The sequence below is a fragment of the Hemiscyllium ocellatum genome, chromosome 11 (assembly GCF_020745735.1).
Source record: "Hemiscyllium ocellatum isolate sHemOce1 chromosome 11, sHemOce1.pat.X.cur, whole genome shotgun sequence".
In the NCBI taxonomy this organism is placed as follows: Eukaryota; Metazoa; Chordata; class Chondrichthyes; order Orectolobiformes; family Hemiscylliidae; genus Hemiscyllium; species Hemiscyllium ocellatum.
Genome location: NC_083411.1, coordinates 1,013,606 through 1,036,683, shown reverse-complemented (window position 1 = coordinate 1,036,683; position 23,078 = coordinate 1,013,606). Strand labels below are relative to the sequence as shown.

Sequence of the window (23,078 nt, the reverse complement as noted above, 5' to 3'; positions counted from 1 at the left end):
GCAGACGTGATCTATATGGACTTCAGTAAGGCGTTCGACAAGGTTTCCCATGGGAGACTGATTAGCAAGGTTAGATCTCACTGACTACAGGGAGAATTGGCATTTGGATACAGAACTGGCTCAAAGGTAGAAGACAGAAGGTGGTGGTGGAGGGTTGTTTTTCAGACTGGAGGCCTGTGACCAGTGGAGAGCCACAAAGTTCGGTGCTGGGTGCTCTACTTTTTGTTATTTACATAAATGATTTGGATGCGAGCATAAGAGGTACAGTTAGTAAATTTGCAGATGACACCAAAATTGGAGGTGTAGTGGACAGGGAAGAGGGTTACCTCAGATTACAACAGGATCTTGACCAGATGGACCAATGGGCTGAGAAGTGGCAGATGGGAGTTTAATTCAGATAAAAGCGAGGTGCTGCATTTTGGGAAAGCAAATCTTAGCAGGACTTATACACTTAATGGTAAGGTCCTAGGGGGTGTTGCTGAACAAAGAGACCTTGGACTGCAGGTTAGAATAGATTAGATTAGATTCTCTACAGTGTGGAAACAGGCCCTTCGGGCCAACAAGTCCACACCGCCCTTCCGAAGAGAAACCCACCCAAACCCATTTCCCTCACCTACATTTACCCCTGACTAACGCACTTAACACTACAGGCAATTTAGCATGGCCAATTCACCTGGCCTGCACATCTTTGGACTGTGGAAGGAAACAGGAGCACCCGGAGGAAACCCACGCAGACACGGGGAGAATGTACAACCTCCACACGGACAGGTGGGAATCGAACCTTGGACCCTAGTGGTGTGAGGCAGCAGTGCTAACCACTGAGCTACTGTGGCGCTCTATAGCTCCTTGAAAGTGGAGTCGCAGGTAGATAGAATAGTGAAGAAGGCGTTTGGTATGCTTTCCTTTATTGGTCAGAGTATTGAGTACAGGAGTTGGGAGGTCATGCTGCGTCTGTACAGGACATTGGTTAGGCCACTGTTGGAATATTGCGTGCAATTCTGGTCTCCTTTCTATCGGAAAGATGTTGTGAAACTTGAAAGGCTTCAGAAAAAATTTACAAGGATGTTGCCAGGGTTGGCGGATTTGAGCTACAGGGAGAGGCTGAACAGGCTGGGGCTGTTTTCCCTGGAGCGTCGGAGGCTGAGGGGTGACCTTATAGAAGTTTATAAAATCATGAGGGGCATGGATAGGGTAAATAGACAAAGTCTTTTCCCTGAGATCGGGGAGTCCAGAACTAGAGGGCATAGGTTTAGGGTGAGAGGGGAAAGATATAAAAGAGACCTAAGGGGCAACATTTTCACGCAGAGAGTGGTACGTGTATGGAATGAGCTGCCAGAGGATGTGGTGGAGGCTGGTACAATTGCAACATTTAAGAGGCAACTGGATGGGTATATGAATAGGAAGGGTTTGGAGGGATATGAGCCGGGTGCTGGCAGGTGGGACTAGATTGCGTTGGGATATCTGGTCAGCATGGATGGGTTGGACCGAAGGGTCTGTTTCCACGCTGTACATCTCTATGACTCTAATAGTCCAGCTCAGTTCTAGCAAGAATCTTAAACAATTTCAACATCATCTCTCTGCTCTTGTACACTATGCCTTATTAATAAAGCTAAGAACACTATCTGCTTTATTAACTGCTTTCTCAACCTGTCCTGCCTCTGAATGTACATACGCAGCCAGGGCTGTCTGCCAGCGCACTCCTTTTAGAGTTTACTCTTTACAGTACAGTCTCAGCACGTTGTTTCTGCTGAAATGCAGCACCTCAGCTCACCACATTAAATGTAGTCTGCCACAAGGGAGCACCCACAGCATGGGGACAGAGTACCAATGATTAACAATCCTTTGGGAGAAGGAGGAATGATTTCACCCAATCATAAATATGAATTTTAATATGGATTTCAGCAAAGCCTTTCACAAGGCCCCACACAGGAGACTGAGCAGGAAGTCAATTGCACATGGGAATTTTTGAAGTGGATTCAAAACGGGCTGTTCTGGAGACAGAGAGGATGATGTCAGAGGCTGCTTTAGTGACTGGAAGCTCGGTACAGTGGTGTACCACAGGGGTCTGTGCTGGGTCCCCTCTTATCAGTCATTTATGTAAATGACATCGATAACTGTAGAGGGGTATGGATGGATGATACAAAGATTGATCAGGTTGCTAACAGTGAGACTGAGTGTCTTGTGCTACCAGAAGATATAAATAGAATGGTCAAATGGGCAGGTAAGTAGCAGACGGAATTCAATCCTGGAAAGTGTGGGTGATACACTTTGGAATGAGTAATTCAACAAGAAAGTATTTAATGAATACCACGACATGAGGAAGATCTGTGGAATAAAGGGACCTTGGGTGTTTGACCGTAGATCTCTGAAGGCAGAAGGCCATGTTAGTCGGGTGTTGAAAAAGGCACAAGGGACGCTCACCTTTATCAATCAAGATCATGACGGAGTTGTACAGAACTTTGGTGAAACCACAGTAGTTGGAGTACTGTGTGCAGTTCTGGTCACTGTACTACAGGAAGGACGTGATTGCACTGGAGGGGGTGCAGAGGAGATTCCCCAGGATGCTGCCTGGGATGGAAAATTGAAGTTATGAGGAAAGGTTGAATAGGCTTGTGTTGTTTTTGTTGGAGCAGAGAAGACTGAGGGGTGATCTGATTGAGTTTTACAAGGGGCATGGTCAGATTGGATAAGGAGCACTATTCCTCTTAGTTGAAGGGTCAGTTTTGAGGGGTCACAGGTTGAAAATGAGGGCCTGGAAGTTTAGGGGGGAATGTGAGGAAAATCTTTTTACCCAGAGGGTTGTCGCTGTCTGGAATGCACCACCTGGGAGGGTGGTAGAGGCAAGTTGCCTCACATCCTTTAAGAGCACTCGGCATGTCACAACATTCAAAGCTATGGGCCAAGTGCCGGTAAATGGGATTGGGTTAAAGGTCAGGTGTTTCTCACGTGTTAGCGTAGACTCAGGCGGCCAAAGGTTCTCTTCTGCTCTGATTGATTCTATGAAAAGACTGTCCCTTTTCCTGGATTTATGCCGTCCTCTCCATCTACTGTCAGTTCTCAATCCTATTTCTGTAGCTCCTCATTCTTCACTGTCAATTACTGACCTCTACCCATTATGTCCCATCCTTTCAATGTGTCTGGCATTTCTACTACACACCCCCTTACCTGCACTGCTCTAATGAAACATACCACAATTTTAACAAGTCTTTCTATTTCATAGGTGTTGAAAAGTCTTCCTTGGGTGCTTACTGATATTCTAGGAGTTTTTTGAGTTTCCAGAATTGAATAATTTATTTCCCACTGACAGCAAATCAGAGAGAGAGCCAAAAAACATATCAGCCATTTGATAAAGACTGTGAGTGACCAACTGCTGGGGTGAGGGGTCAGGACAGATGGCAGCCATGTGACTGAAACAGCCAATCAGCTTTGGAAACCTGAAATTAAATAAAGAAGTCAAAATGCTGAAAATGTGAAATAAAACCAAAACTTGCTGGAGACCCTCCGGAGGTCTGGCAGCATCTGTGGAGAGAGAAACAGAGTTAACGTTTAGAGTCCAGTAACCCTTCTTCAGAACTGTTGGTAGCTAGGAAACTCCAAACCATTCTCCCAGTTTCTTCATCTGATCTGCTATCTTCTGTGGGATGGGGCATTTCAGAAATATCCTCTTTTCCTCAACTGAGGATTCCTCATCCTTGTGGGAGACACAGCCCTTCACCATTTCCTTCACTCTACCCTCACCCCTTCTCTTCCCTCCCACAACATTGAATTCCTGATGAGGAGTGTATGCCCAAAACGTGAATTCTCCTGCTGCTCGGATGCTGCCTGACCTGCTGTGCTTTTCCAGCAACACACTTTGACTTCTCCACCCCACCCTGTTCCCTGGCCAACATCTCTGTCTCGGGTTTGCTGCAGTGTTCCAGTGAAGCTCAGCACAAGCTGGAAGAACAGCCCCTCATTCCCCCTCTGACACCCTGCTACCTCAGGACTCTATATTGAGGTCAGTAATTTTCGGGCCTGACCACCTTCACCCCTGTCCTTTACCCAGGCCCTGTCATACCATGGGCTGCCCACTCTCACCTACTCACTGTCCCCATTAGCAGCTTTACTTTCCTGCCTGGTTGATCACTTTCCCTCCCTTGGTCTGGTTAACTGTCATTTTCTCACCCTGGCCTATTGTTTACTCCTTTACTCCCATCCCCACCCCTTGTCTTCACCACATATGCCACCCTTTCTTAGCTACTCTCAGATCTGAAGAAGAGACACTAGGCTCAAATCGTTAACTCTGCTTTCTCTGCACAGATACTGCTAGACTTGTTGAGTTTTGCCAGCAATTTTGTTCTGCTGGAACCCTGACCCCGCCACTTGTATCCATCATCTATCCTGAAGCGCTCCCTGCTGGCTCTTCTGACGCATGACAACTCTCTCTCTCTCTGGTTCTGCAAAATCATTTGAAACAGAAAGATGTGTGGATTCTACTTTATATGAAACATTTAATTCACTTGTTCTTCACTCTATCATAATCCAATGGAGAGAGGGGAGAAGATTCTGGATGGAATTGTTAGAGCTGCTGGGAAGAATGAGAGTAGCATTACTGTCACCAGCTAAGATCAACACAGGAGATTACTCACACCCCAGGGTTGGCTGGTAACTGAGAGACTGGGCCTTCTGTAACAGTCAGATCATTGTGGAAATTAATCCCCGAACTATTCGAAGTTCTGACGGTCATCGGCCTGTGGACATGTTCTTCCTGAGAATGTAATTTCACCAGATTCCAGAAACACTCTACAGAAACAGAGCCTGTAACTTTCAGTAAAGCATTAAGCTGCTGCTGCTGCTGGTGAGAATACAGGCCGTGCTGTACCTACACTCAGGAGAAGGAGAGCAGGTGGTATTATCAACAACATAAGCAAATTTGCTGATGATAATAAGCTGGGTGGCAGGGTGAAATGTGTTGAGGCTGTTAGGAGATTACAGGGTGACCTGGACAAGTTAGGTGAGTGGTCAGATGCATGGCAGATGCAGTTTAATGTGGATAAATGTATGGTTATCCACTTTGGTGGCAAGAACAGGAAGGCAGATTACTACCTCAATGGAATCAATTTAGGTAAAGGGACAGTACAGAGAGATCTGGGTGTTCTTGTACACCAGTCAATGAAGGTAAGCATGCAGGTACAGCAGGAGTGAAGAAGGCTAATAGCATGCTGGCCTTCATAACAAGAGGGATTAGGTTTAGAAGCAAAGAGGCTCTTCTGCAGCTGTACAGGGCCCTGGTGAGACCACACCTGGAGTATTGTGTGCAGTTCTGGTCTCCAAATTTGAGGAAAGACATTCTGGCTATTGAGGGAGTGTAGTGTAGGTTCACGAGGTCAATTCCTGGAATGGCGGGATTACTTTACACTGAAAGACTGGAGCGACTGGGACTGTATACCCTTGAGTGTAGAAGACTGAGAGGGGATCTGATTCAGACATATAAGATTATGAAAGGATTGGACACTCTGGAGGCAGGAAATATGTTTCTGCTGATGGGTGAGTGCCGAACCAGAGGTCACAGCTTAAAAATACGGGGTAGACCATTTAGGACAGAGATGAGGAGAAATTTCTTCACCCAGAGAGTGGTGGCTGTGTGGAATGCTCTGCCCCAGAGGGCAGTGGAGGCCCAGTCTCTGGATTCATTTAAGAAAGAGTTGGATAGAGCTCTCAAGGATCGTGGAATCAAGGGTTATGGAGATAAGGCAGGAACAGGATACTGATTAAAGATGATCAGCCATGATCATATTGAATGGTGGTACAGGCTCGAAGGGCAGAATGGCCTACTCCTGCACCTATTGTCTGTTGTCTCATTGAAACAAATGGAATTCTTTGAGACTTTGACAGGGGCGAACCTGAGAGGATGTTGCCCCTGACTAGAGAGTCTAGGACTGCTAGGTGGTGGTAAAGGGACAGGGAATTTGGACGATAATGAGAAATGTCTTCATCCAGTGGAATTTCAGAGGGGCAGAAGAGGGTCAGTCACTGAGTATGTTTGAGGGAGTGAGAGATAGAGAGAGACAGACAGACAGAGTGAGAGAGAGAGAGAGAGAGAGATGGACAGTGAGCAGAGGAGATGAATACTCAGTTACTTGGAATGGTGTGGAAGCTGGAGTTGAGGAGGTACAGATCTTAGTGAATGATTGAAAAGATTCAAAGGGCAATCTCCTCCTGCCATTTCTTCTGTTGAAAGTTCCAACAAAAGGCAGAATATTAGACTGGCTGACAAGTGTCAAAACTAGCACAGACTGACAGATGAAACTGGTGAATCAAGGCAATGACTGGCCGTACAGTTAGCTGAATACAGCAACAAGTTGTACAGTTTAAAGAGTACAGCGATAGACCGATGAATACAGATGTCTGTACAGTTTGAAGAATTGAACCCATGCTGTTGGCATCACTCTGCATTCACCAACCATCTGTCCAGCCAACTGAGCTATCCAACCACCCCACCCAAAGCTAATGCAAAGTTGCAACAGTTCTACCAGACCACAGGTAGAGAGAGAGAGAGAGAGATGACTGGTGATGGTTTAACCTGAGGGTCACCATGCCTCAGGCAACAGGAGAGGTTGAGAAGGAGAGTCCTTCACGGAAACCTCATCCGGTGCAGGAATTGAACCCACGCTGTTGGTGTCACTCTGTATCGTAAACCAGCCACAGGCCAACACAGTCAGACTGTCACAGCGACAGGCCAACACAGTCAGACTGTCACAGCGACAGACCAACACAGTCTGACCGTCACAGCCACAGGTCAACAGAGTCTGACCGTCACAGCCACAGGCCAACACAGTCTGACTGTCACAGCCACAGACCAACACAGTCTGACCGTCACAGTGACAGGCCACACAGTCTGACCGTCACAGCCACAGGTCAACAGAGTCTGACCGTCACAGTGACAGGCCAACACAATCTGACCGTCACAGCCAGAGGCCAACACAGTCTGATCGTCACGGCAACAGGCCAACACAGTCTGTCACAGCCACAGGCCAACACAGTCTGACCGTCACGGCGACAGGCCAACACAGTCTGACCGTCACAGCCACAGGCCAACACAGTCTGACCGTCACAGTGACAGGCCAACACAGTCTGACCGTCACAGCCACAGGCCAACACAATCTGACCGTCACAGCCACAGGCCAACACAGTCTGACCGTCACAGCCACAGGCCAACACAGTCTGACCATCACAGCCAGAGGCCAACACAGTCTGACCGTCACAGCCACAGGCCGCACAGTCTGACCGTCACAGCCAGAGGCCAACACAGTCTGACCGTCACAGCCACAGGCCAACACAGTCTGACCGTCACAGCCACAGGCCAACACAGTCTGACCGTCACAGCAAGGCTGTCTCTCATATGAATATTTATTCAGTACTGCAGTTGCTTCCTGTGAATTGGTGAGAGATCCTGCATTAGAAACCTTGGAGAGTACAGTTCCAGCTGGAATCAGAGCCAGTGTTTGAGGAAAGGATACTGGTGATCAAATGTGTACCACAGCTGGAACATCCAGGCACTTTCAGCTTTCGTGTTCCTTCTCTCCCCGTCTGGACCATCCTAAGGAATTGGAAAATGGAAAGAGGTCGAATCCTCAGTAATGCATTCAGATTCCCAAAAAAACCCTCCCAACTCCCACATCCTTCCAAAACTAACCAATCAGACCAACAGTATTTCCTTGTATTATCACTGGATTACCTGATTAAACTCGAGACCACTTGGTGAGTTCGAGCAAGGTTTTTTGCTGAGACTGAGTCAGTTAGCATCAGAAACTGACTGACTTGGAAAAACTCTGATATCTTTGCAGCCAAGATTCCCAGGGCAGTGTATAAAGAATAATGTGTGGGATTTATCGAGCTGTCACAGATTCAATCAGCTCAGTGGCCTCTCTCATTGCTTGAGGTTCTCTGATGCTAATTACGTTTCTGTTTCACACGGAAAATGACAGATTTCAGTGAAAAACTAACTGGTGGAGATCAGCTCGAAGTCCGTGAGGAAGTATCCAGGTAAACGCCAGTGTTTTCCTAACAGCCTCACCTGCTGTAAATGGTCAATATTTGCAGATTGCTCTTGTTCAGGATTGACACCCACCCTGAAAGACAAGATTCAAAACAGATTCACTTCAATACTTGGAACTACTGACATTTTTGACACTAAAGTGGATACCCTGCAGCTGGAGATTTACATCAAACTTTCAGTCTTGCTCACAAAACCGCAACTGCACCTTTAATATCTCACCCATTCACCCAGACTCTCCCCATGTTATACACTTGAGGTTTAAACAAATTCCAAGTCTACAAGCTTTATTCAGTTAACCATATTCTATAAAACTCACCTCACATTGATTCCCAGCTCCACACATTTACACCTGATTATCTCTGCATTTATAAAGCTATCACTGGTTCCCTTATTTAATTAGGGATTCCTTCAAACCTGATTAGATAAAAATAAATTCCCATTTCCCTTTGTAAATAAATAATATTTATATGCAATAATAACAAACAATGTAGAAAATTATGACATTATTTTACTCTTTGTACATTAAATGTCTAAGTATCCTTTTGCAGTAAGTCAACAGTTTCTAAGAAGTTTCCCACTTTCCCATAATTACTGCTTCACTCGAGGAGGAAGTCTCTGCTGGAAAGGTGTGTTTTACTGCATTTCGGATTCCCTTTCACTTGCCAATACAAAGAGTAAATTTACTTCCTTTTTCCATAAGAAGAATTATAAATACAGTAACTTGGTTGATTTTCCACACCCAGTTTCATCTGTGCTATCTTCATCAATGGCTTCCTTAATAAGCTATTTTACTGGGTACTGTATCTGTGCTATCAAAAGGACTGATTCCAGTTATTTTCTGCAGGATGACCACCCTCTTCAAAGATTTGAATATGATGCCATCCTCAAATGGTAAACTGGTGGAACTCTCAACTGAGAATCATAGACTTTTACAGCAGCCTGAGGCCATTCAACCCATTATGTTGGTACCAGCTCCCAAAAGAGCTACCCAGCTAATCCCACTCTCCAGCCCTTTCTCCATACTCCTCTATACAATCACTTTCAAATTGATTGTCACATGTACTGAAGTCCAGTGAAAAGCTTTGTTTACGAGCAGTACAGGTAGATCATAGTAAGCAAGGATGCACAGATCAAAGAGACTTAGACAGAGGCATACAGATTAAATTGCACAGGGTGTGCATTAGGCAAGATCAGTGTTAGCAAGGTTAGCATTATCTGAGGCTACAGAGTCCATTCATCAGTCTAACAACGGCCGGAAAGAACCTGCTGGTGCCTGTGTTCAAACGTCTGTACCTTCTGCCTGCTGGAAGAGGTTGTAGGAGATTATTACCAGGGTGCCATTGGTCTTTGATGATGTTGGCAGCCTTTCCATTGGCAGCGAACCGTGTAAATGGAGTCCATGGATGGAAGGTTGGCTCTCGTGACGGTCTGGGCTGGACACACCATCTTCTGTAGTTTCCTATGGTCCTGGGCAGAGCAGCTGCCGTACCAGGCCGTTATATACTTGGACAGTATTCTTCCAATGGTACATCTGTAGAAGTTGATGAGGGTTCTAATGGACATGCCAAATATATCCAGCTCTCTTTTCAAATGTCTTATGTAATTCACCTCTGCCACTCTCCCAGACACTACATCTCAAATCCTAACAACTCTCTCTGTAAAGAAGTTTCTCCTCATCTCACTCTCAGCTCTCTTGCTAACAATCTTGAAATGGTGACCCCTAGTAACTGACATACTAACCAACAGAAATAGAATATCCTTCTTTCCCCTGTCAAAATTGTTTATAATTTTAAACACCCCAATAAGATCATCTCTTCCTCTTCTCTGCTCCAAATAACTTTCTTAACTTTGCCCTAATCCTTATTATTCAGAGTTCAGATAGCAGTGTCAGCTAATCTATGACACACACTGTAGATTGTATTCACTGTCTAATTGCATAATTGAAAGATTCTGTCATCAACACATTCATCAGCGTCTATACCACTTGTGACAATACAATGTCCTTATTGTGCATACCTCCATTTTCTTCTCCTGAATCCTCTATTTCATGTTTAGTTTTGAATATGCTATGTTCATACTGTAATAATACTTTAAATCACATCTGAAACATTGAGTCACTACATCGTGGAGCCTGAGAATGTAGGTAGGATTCTAAATGAACATTGTGTGTTGGTGTTCACTAGTGAGAGGGAGGAATCTAGAAATCAGGGAGAGGGCCTGTGATACACTTAAACAAATTACCATCGACAGGCAGGAGGTCCTGAGTGGTCTGGTAGGCTTAAAAGTAGATAAACCTCGAGGCTGGATGAAATGTATCCCAGGCTGTTGAATGAGACAGGAGTGGGAAATACTAGGGGCACTTGCAAAAATCTTCAATTCTTAACTGGCCTCTGGGGAGGTACTAGAGGACAGGCAATATGGTACTGTTACTCAAGAAGGGAGCAAGGGATAGAACATAGAAAAATACAGCGCAGTACAGGCCCTTCGGCCCTCGATGTTGCGCCGATCCAAGCCCACCTAACCTACACTAGCCCATTTTCCTCCATATGCCTATCCAATGCCCGTTTAAATGCCCATAAAGAGGGAGAGTCCACCACTGTTACTGGCAGGGCATTCCATGAATTCACGACTCGCTGAATAAAGAATCTACCCCTAACATCTGTCCTATACCTACCACCCCTTAATTTAAAGCTATGCCCCCTCGTAATATCTGACTCCATACGTGGAAAAAGGTTCTCATGGTCAACCCTATCTAAACCCCTAATCATCTTGTACACCTCTATCAAGTCACCCCTAAACCTTCTTTTCTCCAATGAAAACAGCCCCAAGTGCCTCAGCCTTTCCTCATACGATCTTCCTACCATACCAGGCAACATCCTGATAAACCTCCTCTGCACCCGTTCCAGTGCCTCCACATCCTTCCTATAGTATGGCGACCAAAACTGCACACAATACTCCAGATGCGGCCGCACCAGAGTCTTATACAACTGCAACATGACCTCAGGACTCCGGAACTCAATTCCTCTACCAATAAAAGCCAGTACGCCATATGCCTTCTTCACAGCACTATTTACCTGGGTGGCAACTTTCAGAGATCTGTGTACATGGACACCAAGATCCCTCTGCTCATCTACACTACCAAGTAGCCTACCATTAGCCCAGTACCCCATCTTCTTGTTACTCTTACCAAAGTGAATCACTTCACACTTACCTATATTGAACTCCATTTGCCACCTTTCTGCCCAGCTCTGCAGCTTATCTATATCTTGCTGTAACCTGACACATCCTTCCTCACGGTCAACAACTCCACTAACTTTTAAATCATCCGCAAACTTGCTCACCCAACCTTCTAGCCCCTCCTCCAGGTCATTTATAAAAATGACAAACAGCAATGGTCCCAAAACAGATCCTTGCGGAACTCCGCTAGTAACTGCACTCCAAGATGAACCTTTACCATCAACTACTACCCTTGGTCTCCTTCCAGCCAGCCAATTCCTAACCCTCAATGCCATACCTCCGTATTTTTTGCAGTAGCCTACCATGGGGAACCTTATCAAATGCCTTACTAAAATCCATATACACCACATCTACCGCTTTACCCTCGTCCACCTCCTTAGTCACCTTCTCAAAGAATTCAATAAGGTTTGTGAGGCACGACCTGCCCTTCACAAAACCATGCTGACTATCCTTGATCACATTATTCCTATCCAGATGTTCATAAATCCTATCCCTTACAATTCTCTCTAAGACTTTGCCCACAACAGAAGTGAGACTCACCGGATAATCCAGGAAACTACAAAGCAATCAGTCTAACCTCTGTGGGGGGGGGAACAGTTGGAAACAATTCTAAGCGACAGAGTTACTCTGCATTTGGAGAGGCAGGGATTAATCAGGAACAGTCAGAATGGTTTCGTTAAGGGAAGGCTGTGTCTGATCGAGTTGATTGAATTTTCCGATGAGGTGATCAGGTCTGTGGGTGGGGGTAATGCTATTGATGTAGTCTACTGGATTTCAGCAAGGCTTTTGGTAAGGTCCCGTTTGGGAGTCAGGTAGCAAAGGGAAGAGCCTGTGGGATCCTTGGGAATTTGACTCCAGAATTGGGTGGAGTGGCAGGAGGCAGAGAGTGATGATTGAGGGGTGTTTTTCCAACTTGAAATCTGTGACAAGTGGGTTCCTGCAGGAGGCAGTGTTGGGGCCCTTGCTGTTTGGCCCTATCTCCTTTTATTCTTTTTTTGAAAACACCCAGGTGGTCCAGTGACAAGCAGTGCCCTTCACATCAAAGGGCAATGCTGTGTGATCAAACAGTGAAGGGGAGGGCAGGGACTAAATCAAAATAGAGTTGGAGGGGGAAATGATGCACTCCACTCCCTGTGGCGCCCACCTCTCCCTGAACAACTCCAGGGTGTTGGTGGACACCGCGTGCTCCTTCTCCAAGGACACCCGGGCTCTAACGTAACCGCGGAAGAGGGGCAGGCAGTCGGCCCTAACGACCCCCTCCACGGCCCGCTGCCTGGACCTGCCTATCTCCTTTGAATCTGAGCAGACCACTCAGAAGATACTGCTTGTCGATGCTAATCTCTTTAACTGTGTCACAGACCCGCTCCCCGCCACTCGGCCAGTTATCAATAATTTAGACTTGAATGTCGGAGGGTTATCAGTCAGTTCACAGACAATGTAAAAATTCAGTTGGATGGTAAATAGGAGGAGAGCCTTAGTTTCCAGGAGGATAGCGATAGGCTGGACAAATGTGCTGACCACTGGGAAATGAAACTCCATCCAGCTCACTGCGAGGTGATGCACGTGGGCAGGACCAACAAGGCACAGGAACACCTGATCAACGGTAGGACCCTGGGAAGCACCAAGGATCAGAGGGACCTTGGGGTGTTCGTACACTGCTCCCTTAAGGTGGGCAAAGTGGTTAAGAAGGCATATGGGATACTTCTTTTAACTAACCAAGGCATAGTGTTGAAGAGCAGGGAGGTCATGCTGAAACTGAATGAGATGTTGGTTCGGTCACAGCTGAGTATTGTGTGCAGTTCTGGTATCCCCATTGTAGGAGGGATATGACATCAGTAGAGAGGATGCAGAGGAGATTTACCAGGATGTTCCTAGGCTGGACAGTGATGAAGAGAGATTGGACAGACTGGGGTTGGAGCAGAGGAAATTGAGAGGGACATGATTGAGATGTACAAAATGATGAGGAGCACAGATGGGTAGACAGGAAGGAACATATCACCAAGGTGGAGGGATCAATGACCAGTGGGCACAGTTTTAAGGTGAGGGTCCTGATGAACTTGCCAAATTTCTTGAGCTGCCTGAGGAAGAAGAGGCGTTGTTGTGCCTTGACTGTCACACCTACGTGGGTGATCCAGGCCAGATTGTCAGTTATTGCCACTTCGCGGAAGTAGATGCTCTCAATCCTGTCAACCTCCACCCCATCGATGTAGATGGAGCGAGTCCTTTCTGTCAATGATCAGTTCTTTAGTTTTGACTACATTAAGGGAGAGGCAGTTCTCATTGTACCATGTCACTGAGCCTTATACCTCCGTCCTGTATTCTGGAGCAACGTTGTTTGATATCTGTCCTAACATGGTGGTTGGTCAGCAAACTTATAGATGGCATTCGTTCAGAATTTGGCAACATAGCCGTGGGTGTACAGGGAGTACAGTAGGGGACTGAGGGACACAGCCATGTGTGTACAGGGAGTACGGTAGGGGGCTGAGGGACACAGCCGTGGGTGTACGGAGTGTACAGTAGGGGACTGAGGGACACAGCCGTATGTGTACAGGAGTACAGTAGGGGCTGAGGGATACAGCCGTGGGTGTACGGGGAGTACAGTAGGAGCTGAGGCACACAGCAGTGGGTGTACAGGGAGTACAGTAGGGGGCTGAGCGCACAGCCGTGTGTGTACGGGGAGTAAAGTAGGGGACTAAGGGACACAGTCGTGGGTGTACAGGGAGTACAGTAGGGGGCTGAGGGACACAGCCGTGGGTGTACGGGGTGTACAGTAGGGGCTGAGGGACACAGCCGTGGGTGTACAGGGAGTACAGTAGGGGACTGAGTGACACAGCCGTGGGTGTACGGGGAGTACAGTCGGGGGCTGAGGGACACAGCCGTGGGTGTACAGGGAGTACAGTAGGGGGCTGAGGGACACAGCCGTGGGTGTACGGGGAGTACAGTAGGGGGCTGAGGGACACAGCCGTGGGTGTACGGGGAGTACAGTCAGGGGTTGAGGGCACGGCCATGAGTGTACAGGGCTTTAATATCCCAAACAATAACACAAATTGCTGGAAAAGCTTAGTAGGTCTGGCAGCACTTGTGAAGAGAAAATCAGAGTTAACGTTTTGGTTCTGGTGACCTCAGTCGAAGCCAATTCTGTCATTCCACCTTATCAAACAGCTGTATAATGTGGATTACATGACAGACAATCCCACATTCTCACTATTGTCTTCAAATTAGCTTGCATTTCTCTAGCATGCGGTCATTGTGGTGATGTAAACAACGTAGCAGCTAATTCATCCACTGCAATCTGACAACGACTAGATAGTTTGATGTTATTTCAGGATAAACTCTGGCAGCAACATGGGTCAAATCACCCTTTCCCCACGTCCAGAATCACAAAGAGCATTTTAGAACCTCCTGAGGAGATGACTCCTTGGTTCAACACCAACAGTGTGGCACTCCCCCAGCACTGACTCTCCGACAGTGTGGCGCTCCCTCAGCACTGACCCTCAGACAGTGCGGCACTCCCCCAGCACTGACCCTCCGACAGTGTGGCGCTCCCTCAGCACTGACCCTCTGACAGTGCGGCGCTCCCTCAGCACTGACCCTCCGACAGTGCGGCGCTCCCTCAGCACTGACCCTCCGACAGTGCGGCGCTCCCTCAGCACTGACCCTCCGACAGTGCGGCGCTCCCTCAGCACTGACCCTCTGACAGTGCCCACTCCCTCAGCACTGACCCTCTGACAGTGCCCACTCCCTCAGCACTGACCCTCTGACATGGCCCACTCCCTCAGCACTGACCCTCCGACAGTGCGGCGCTCCCTCAGCACTGACCCTCCGACTGTGCCCACTCCCTCAGCACTGACCCTCTGACAGTGCGGCGCTCCCTCAGCACTGACCCTCCGACAGTGCGGCACTCCCTCAGCACTGACCCTCCGACAGTGCGGCACTCCCTCAGCACTGACCCTCCGACAGTGCGGCACTCCCTCAGCACTGACCCTCCGACAGTGCGGCACTCCCTCAGCACTGACCCTCCGACAGTGCGGCACTCCCTCAGCACTGACCCTCCGACAGTGCTGCGCTCCCTCAGCACTGACCCTCTGACAGTGCCCACTCCCTCAGCACTGACCCTCTGACAGTGCCCACTCCCTCAGCACTGACCCTCTGACATGGCCCACTCCCTCAGCACTGACCCTCCGACAGTGCGGCGCTCCCTCAGCACTGACCCTCCGACTGTGCCCACTCCCTCAGCACTGACCCTCCGACAGTGCGGCGCTCCCTCAGCACTGACCCTCCGACAGTGCGGCGCTCCCTCAGCACTGACCCTCCGACAGTGCGGCGCTCCCTCAGCACTGACCCTCCGACAGTGCGGCGCTCCCTCAGCACTGACCCTCCGACAGTGCGGCGCTCCCTCAGCACTGACCCTCCGACAGTGCGGCGCTCCCTCAGCACTGACCCTCCGACAGTGCGGCGCTCCCTCAGCACTGACCCTCCGACAGTGCGGCGCTCCCTCAGCACTGACCCTCCGACAGTGCGGCGCTCCCTCAGCACTGACCCTCCGACAGTGCGGCGCTCCCTCAGCACTGACCCTCCGACAGTGCGGCACTCCCTCAGCACTGACCCTCCGACAGTGCGGCACTCCCTCAGCACTGACCCTCCGACAGTGCGGCACTCCCTCAGCACTGACCCTCCGACAGTGCGGCACTCCCTCAGCACTGACCCTCCGACAGTGCGGCACTCCCTCAGCACTGACCCTCCGACAGTGCGGCACTCCCTCGGCACTGACCCTCTGACAGTGCGGCACTGACCCTCCGACAGTGCGGCGCTCCCTCGGCACTGACCCTCCGACAGTGCGGCGCTCCCTCAGCACTGACCCTCCGACAGTGCGGCGCTCCCTCAGCACTGACCCTCCGACAGTGCGGCGCTCCCTCAGGATCTGTCATTATTATACATCCTAGTATCAGTAAATATCAAATTAAACATAATCCATGCCAAGGAGCTCTAGGCAATTTGCTCGTTCCGGAATGTTTGAACAACAGTGAGAGATGTTTGTGGTTCTGAATCCTGTCATTGCTCCTGACACTTTAATGAAGGTAGGAAATGGGTTTGTACATTTGGACTATTTCACCATGACATGCTGAACCCTGTCTCTCAATGTAGCAGGGATTGTGAGATAACCTTGTGAAGCAGAATCTGTCATGCAGTGGTAATTGGGAACTGCACATTGATTAAATGATCACAGTTAAAAATCACACAACACTAGCTTTAGCTTGTACTTCTAAATAAACCTGTTGAACTATAACCAGGTATTGTGAGATTTCTAACTTTGTCCACCCCAATTCAACACCGGCTCCTCCACATCATAAATGATCAGTGATAGCAGTAAATATCCTTCCCTGACATCTGTTGTCAGTCAGTGGGAGAGTTCGAACGTTTACCTTGCACTACGTCATGTACCACCTCCCACCCCCACTCTGGAGGCAGTGCCCACAGTTGCTGAGCTGCCGAATCGTTTACTGAAATTGGAGATCTCACCTGATTTGAAGCCAAGATAACATTGGCGTTGTTCCTCCACCGAAGACCCAGACAGTGAAGAAGACAATGAGAAGGGTGGTAGTGAACATCATTTGACGTGCATAGGTTGCAGTGTCTCGAATGGCCAGCGCAAATGCCATTGCCCCCCTCAAACCTGGAAGACAAGGTCATTCACATCTTACAGCCTGACTGCATCCAAACACACAACATGCTGCCTGTTGTGACAACAACAGCCGACATTTAACACCATCTTTCATGGAGTGAAATATTTCAAGCTACTTCTCAGGAGCAATCATCAAATGCAATCGGTCTTTGAGCCACATGAGGAGACATTAGGACAGGTGACCAAGCCCTTTGTAAAAGAGGGAGTGTTTAATACACTGGGGCCACCACCAAGCCCATACTGGAGAGGTGAGAGGAGCAGAGAGGATTTGTGAGGAAATTCCCGGTTGAAGGCCAAGGTAATTGAAGGAATGGCTCTTAATGGTGGAGCAATAGGAACTGGAAATATTCAAAAGGCCTGAATGACAGTACAGAAGGCGGCCACTCCACCACCAAGGAAGAGCTACTCAGCTAGTCTGACTCTGGCCCGGTTGCCACAATTCTCCAGATTGAAAGCTAGAACACAGAACAGTACAGCACATGAACAGGCCCTTCAGCCCACTATGACAGTGCTGACCACAATACCATTCTAAACTAATCCCATCTGCCTGCACATGGACTATATCCCTCGATTCGCTGTCTGTTTATGCGTCCGTCTGAATGCCTGGTAAACGTTGCTGTCATATCTGGTTCTATCACCTCCCCAGGCAGTGCATTCCAGGCACTTACTACTCTCTCAGTAAAACACTTTCCCCGCATATCTGCTTTAAACTTTCCTCCGCTTAAACCTATGTTCCCATTTATACAATAAAAGATTCTGACTATCCACCTTATCAATGCAATTCATGAATTCTTACACTTCTACCGAGTTTTGAGAAGATTTGTAGCTCAGGTTGAGGTTCTGGATGTAGGTTTGCTCGCTGAGCTGGAAGGTTTCTTTTCAGATGTTTCGTCACCATACTAGGTAACATCTTCAGTGAGCCTCTGAATGAAGCATTGGTGGTGCAGCCTGCTTTCTATTTACATATTTGAGTTCCCTTGGGTTGATGATGTCATTTCCTGTGGTGACGTCATTTTCTGTTCTTTTCTTTAGGGTGTGGTAGATGTAATCCATGTCAACGTGTTTGTTGACAGAGTTTCGGTTAGAATGCCATGTGTGTCTGTTTGGCTTGTCCTTGGACGGATGTGTTGTCCCAGTTGAAATGGTGTCCTTCCTCACCCCCTAAGAAAAAGAACAGGAAATGACATCACCATATGAAATGATGTCATAACAGGAAATGACATCACCAAGCCAAGGAAACTCAAACATAAATAGAAAGTGGGTTACACCACAGTGCTTCTTCTGGAGGCTCACTGAAGATGTTACCTTGTATGGTGACGAAATGTCTGAAAATGAACCTTCCAACTCAGCGAGCAAACCTACATCCTTCATACACTTCTATCAGGTCAGCCTCAGACTCTAACTCATTCCTGAAACTTGAGGGCGTGGGATTATAGGAGATTGCAGAGATAGGGAGGGGGAAAGACCAGAAACGGATTTTAAAAGTAGGATGAGAATTTTAATTTAGAACATAGAACATTACAGCACAGTACAGGCCCTTCAGCCCTCGATGTTGCGCCACCCTGTCGTACAAATCTGAAGCCCATCCCACCTACACTATTCCATGTACGTCCATGTGCCTGTCCAATGACAACTTAAATGCACTTGAAACTGGTGAATCTGCTACCAGTGCAGGCAAAGTATTCCATACCCTTACTACTCTCTGAGTAAAGAAACTACCTCTGACATCTGTCTTATACCTATCTCCTCTCGCTTTAAAGTCATGTCCCCTTGTGTTTGCCATCCCCATACTTGGAAAAATGCTCTCCATGTCCACCCTATCTAACCCTCTGATTATCTTGTATGTCTCTATTAAGTCGCCTCTCAACCTTCTTCTCTCTAATGAGAACAGCCTCATGTCCCTCAGCCTTTCTTCGTAACACATTCCCTCCATACCAGGCAACATCCTAGTAAATCTCTTCTGCACCCTTTCCAAAGCTTTCACATCCTTCTTAGAATGCGGTGACCAGAACTGTACACAACACTCCAAGTGTGGCCATATGAGAGCTTTGTACAGCTGCAGCATAACCTCCTGGTTCCGGAACTCAATCCCTCTATTAATAAAAGCTAAAACACTGTATGCCTTCTTAACAACCCTGTCAATCTGGGTGGCAACTTTCAGGGATCTGTATACATGGACACCGAGATCTCTCTGCTCATCTGCACTCCCAAGAATTTTACCATTAGCCCAGTACTTTGCATTCTGATTACTCCGTCCAAAATGTGTCACCTCACACTTGTCAACATTAAGCTCCATTTGCCACCTCTCAGCCCAGCTCTATCTAAGTCTCTTTGCAACCTACTACATCCTTTGTTACTATCCACAACTCCACCGACCTTAGTGTCATCTGCAAATTTACCAACCCACTGTTCTAAGGCCTCATCCAGGTCATTTATAAAAATTACGAACAGCAGTGGACCCAGCACTGATCCTTGCGGTACGCCTCTAGTAACTGGACACCAAGATGAACATGTTCCATCAACTACAACCCTCTTTCAGCAAGCCAATGACTGATCCAAACTGCTACAATCCCATTCCTCCGCATTTTTATAATAGCCTACAGTGGGGAACCTTATCGAATGCCTTGCTGAAATCCAGATACACCACATCAACCGGTTTACTCTCATCTACCCGTTTGGTCACTTTGTCAAAAAACTCAATAAGATTCGTTAGGCACGACCTACCCTTCACAAAACCGTGCTGACTGTCCCTGGTCAGATTATTCTTTTCTAGATGGTTATAAATCCTATCTCTTATAACCTTTTCCAACCCTTTACCAACATCTGAAGTGAGACTCACTGGTCTGTAATTACCAGGGTTGTCTCTACTATCCTTTTTGAACAAGGGAACCACATTTGCTACTCTCCAGTCCTCAGGCACTGTTCATGTAAACAATGATGATTTGAAGATCAATGCCAAAGGCTCGGCAATCTCTTCCCTTGCTTCCCAGAGGATCCTAGGATAGATCCCATCTGGCCCAGGGGACTTGTCTATTTTCACACTCTGCAGGATTCCTAATACCTCTTCCTTGTGAATCTCAATCTCTTCTAGTCTAAATGCAAGTATCTCTGTATCTTGCTCGCTAACATTTTCATTTTCTACAGCGAACACTGTCGAAAAATATTTATTTAGTGCTTCCCCTATCTCCTCTGACTCCACACACAACTTCCCACTATTATCCTTGATTGGCCCTCATTTAACTCTCGTCATTTTTTTATTCCTGACATACCAATGGAAAGCCTTATGGTTAACCCTGATCCTATCCACCAACAACTTCTCATGTCCCCTCCTGAGTTCTCTTTATAGGTCTTTCCTGACTTCCTTGTAACCCTCAACACCCTCACATATTGTCCTAACATGAGCCGCCTTCTTCTTCTTGACCAGGGATTCCCCTTCCTTAGTAAACCACGGCTCACGTGTTCTATATCTTCCTCCCTGCCTGACAGGTACATCCTTATGTAGGGCATACAGGAGCTTTTCCTTGAATAAGCTCCACATTTTTAATGTGCTCATCCCCTGCAGTTTCCTTCCCCATTCTGCGCTTCCTAAATCTTTTCTAATTGCATCGTAATTTCCCTTCCCCCAGCTGTAACTCTTGCTTAGTGAAGTACACCTATCCCTTTCCATCACTAAATTAAACCTGAGAGAATTGTGATCGCTGTCTCCAAAGTGCTCACCTACTTCCAAATCTAACACCTGGCCAGGCTCGTTACCCAGTACTAAATCTAAAGTGGTTTCACCCCTTGTAGGCCTGTCTACATACTGTGTCAGGAAGCCCTCCTGCACACACTGGACAAAAACTGACCCATCTATAGTACTTGTACTGTAGTGATCCCAGTCATTAAGACCTTACTGGACCAAGAGTCAAGTCTTCATCAGTGAACACATGGGGATGAGTGAACAAATATGAAGAGTTTGTGAGATTCTATCTTAAACTAGCTCTGATGTTAAGGTGCTAGTGTTGGACTGGGGTGGGCAAAGATAAAATCACACAACACCCGGATATAGTCGAACAAGTTCATTTGGAAGCACTAGCTTTCGGAGCGCTACTCCCTTGTCAGATAGCTGGTGGAACAGGATCATAGGGCATAGAATGTATAGTAAAAGATCAGCGTCAAACAACTGATGCGATGTATCTAAATTACTGTTAAGTCTTTAATCACTTTGAATGGGGTTGCAGGTTTCAATTCATTAATAGGTAAATTCCAGAACTTCTTTCAAGTCATATTCCCGAGATAACTTAGTCTTTATTAAAAAAAAGGTGACATTTCAGCTCAGACACTGCATTAAATGTATGAGGTTAGAGTCTGTCTGTATCCCACCTCGAGTCTGACTGGTTCTATTTCCAAAGTAGGAATTTATAAAATGTCACAAGGACTGACTGTCTACAGGTTGTGTGCTTTTTGAACAAAATGGAACGTGTCTGCAAATACAATCACATCCCATAGACTTATATATGTATGTGCACATGCATGTGAGGCAGTGGGGGAGCAAGAGAGAGAGAGAGAGAGAGAGAGAGAGAGAGAGAGAGAGAGAGAGATAGAGATCACCCGTTGTGTCACATGAACCCAAGATCCCAGTTGAGGCCATCCCCATGGGGTGCTGAACTTGGCTATCAGACTATCCTGAAGTCCGCCTTGGAGGATGGTCCGAGGCTGAATGCCCCGGACTGCTGAGGTCTTCCCCGACTGGGAGGGAACACCCTTGTCGTTGTTGTGGTTCTGTTCGCCGAGCTGGAAATTTGTGTTGCAAACGTTTCATCCCCTGTCTAGGAGGCTCCCAAGCACTGAGGATGTCACCTAGACAGGGAACGAAACGTTTGCAACACAAATCCCCAGCTCAGCGAACAGAACCACAACAACGAGCACCCGAGCTACAAATCTTCTCCCAAACTTTGAACCCTTGTCATAGTGTCTGCTTGGTCTTGCCAACGTACCATACCTCGGGCCATCCTTGCCTGCAGTGTATGAGATAGACAATGTTGGCCGAATCACATGAATACCTGCCACGTACATGGTGGGAGGTGTCCACATGTGTAATGGAGGTATCTGTGTCGACACTCTGACACGTCTTGCAGTGATTGCCACAACAGGGTTGTATGGTGTAATGATCAGTGTTGTCCTGAAGGCTGGACAGTTTGCTGTGAACAATAGTCTATTTAAAGTTTGGCAGTTATTTAATGGAGAGAAGTGGAGGCATGGGGAAGGTCTTGGCAAGGTGCTCATCCTCATTGATAACGTGTTGCAGACTGCGAAGAACATGATGTAGTTTCTATGCTCCCAGGAAATACTGGACAACGAAGGGTACCCTATCCATTGCATCCCCTGTCTGTCTCCTGAGGAGGTCATTATGGTTTCTTGCTGTGGCACAATGTAACTGGTGATCGATGAGTTGAGCATCGTACCCTGTTCTTATGAGAATATCCTTCAGCATCTTCAGATGTCCGTACGGGATGGCTGCTTTAATATATTTAGGGTGGAACCTCAAGAAGTGCAGCATCATGAGGTTATCTGTGGGTTTGCCGTAAAGTGAGGTATAGAGGTGCCTGTCCTTGATGGAGATGCATGTGTCCGAGAATGAGAGAGATATTAAAGAGTCTGGTGAGATGAAACTTGTTGATATTACTGTACAGTTGTTTCAGTGACTCCTCACCATGGGTCCAGAGGAAGAAAATGTCCTCAATATACCTGGTGTATAGCATTGGTTGGAGGTCCTGTGTAGAAAATAAGTCTTGTTTGAACCTGTACATGAAAATATTGGCATATTGGGGTGCAAATTTGGTCCACATGGTTGTTCCGTGTGTCTGGATGAAGAACTGGTTACCAAGGTGAAATGTTCTAGTTGAGGATGAAGTGGATGAGTTGTAGGACGGTGTTCGGAGATTGGCAGTTGTCGGTGTTGAGTACTGAGGCTGTTGTCGCGATGCCGCCATTATGTGGGATGCTGGTGTAGAGTGCGGAAATGTCCATTGTGATGAGAAATGTTCCCGGTTTGATGGGTCCATGGGTGCTAAGTTTCTGTAAGAAATACATAGTGTCACAACAGAAGCTGGGGGTCCCCTGAACAATGGGTTTCAAGAT

General features: G+C 47.3%; 1 protein-coding gene across 1 annotated transcript in view; it reads right to left on the bottom strand.

Annotated features, from left to right (window-relative positions):
- slc9a6a (solute carrier family 9 member A6a) overlaps positions 1 to 23,078 on the bottom strand; it is a 74,991-nt gene that overhangs the window by 5,580 nt on the left and 46,333 nt on the right. The window contains exons 12-14 of the mRNA XM_060831999.1: positions 16,796 to 16,949; positions 8,057 to 8,111; positions 7,500 to 7,579 (exon numbers count right to left, since the gene is read on the bottom strand). Coding sequence (XP_060687982.1) covers positions 7,500 to 7,579; positions 8,057 to 8,111; positions 16,796 to 16,949 — 289 coding nt within the window. The remainder of the gene's footprint in view (positions 1 to 7,499; positions 7,580 to 8,056; positions 8,112 to 16,795; positions 16,950 to 23,078) is intronic.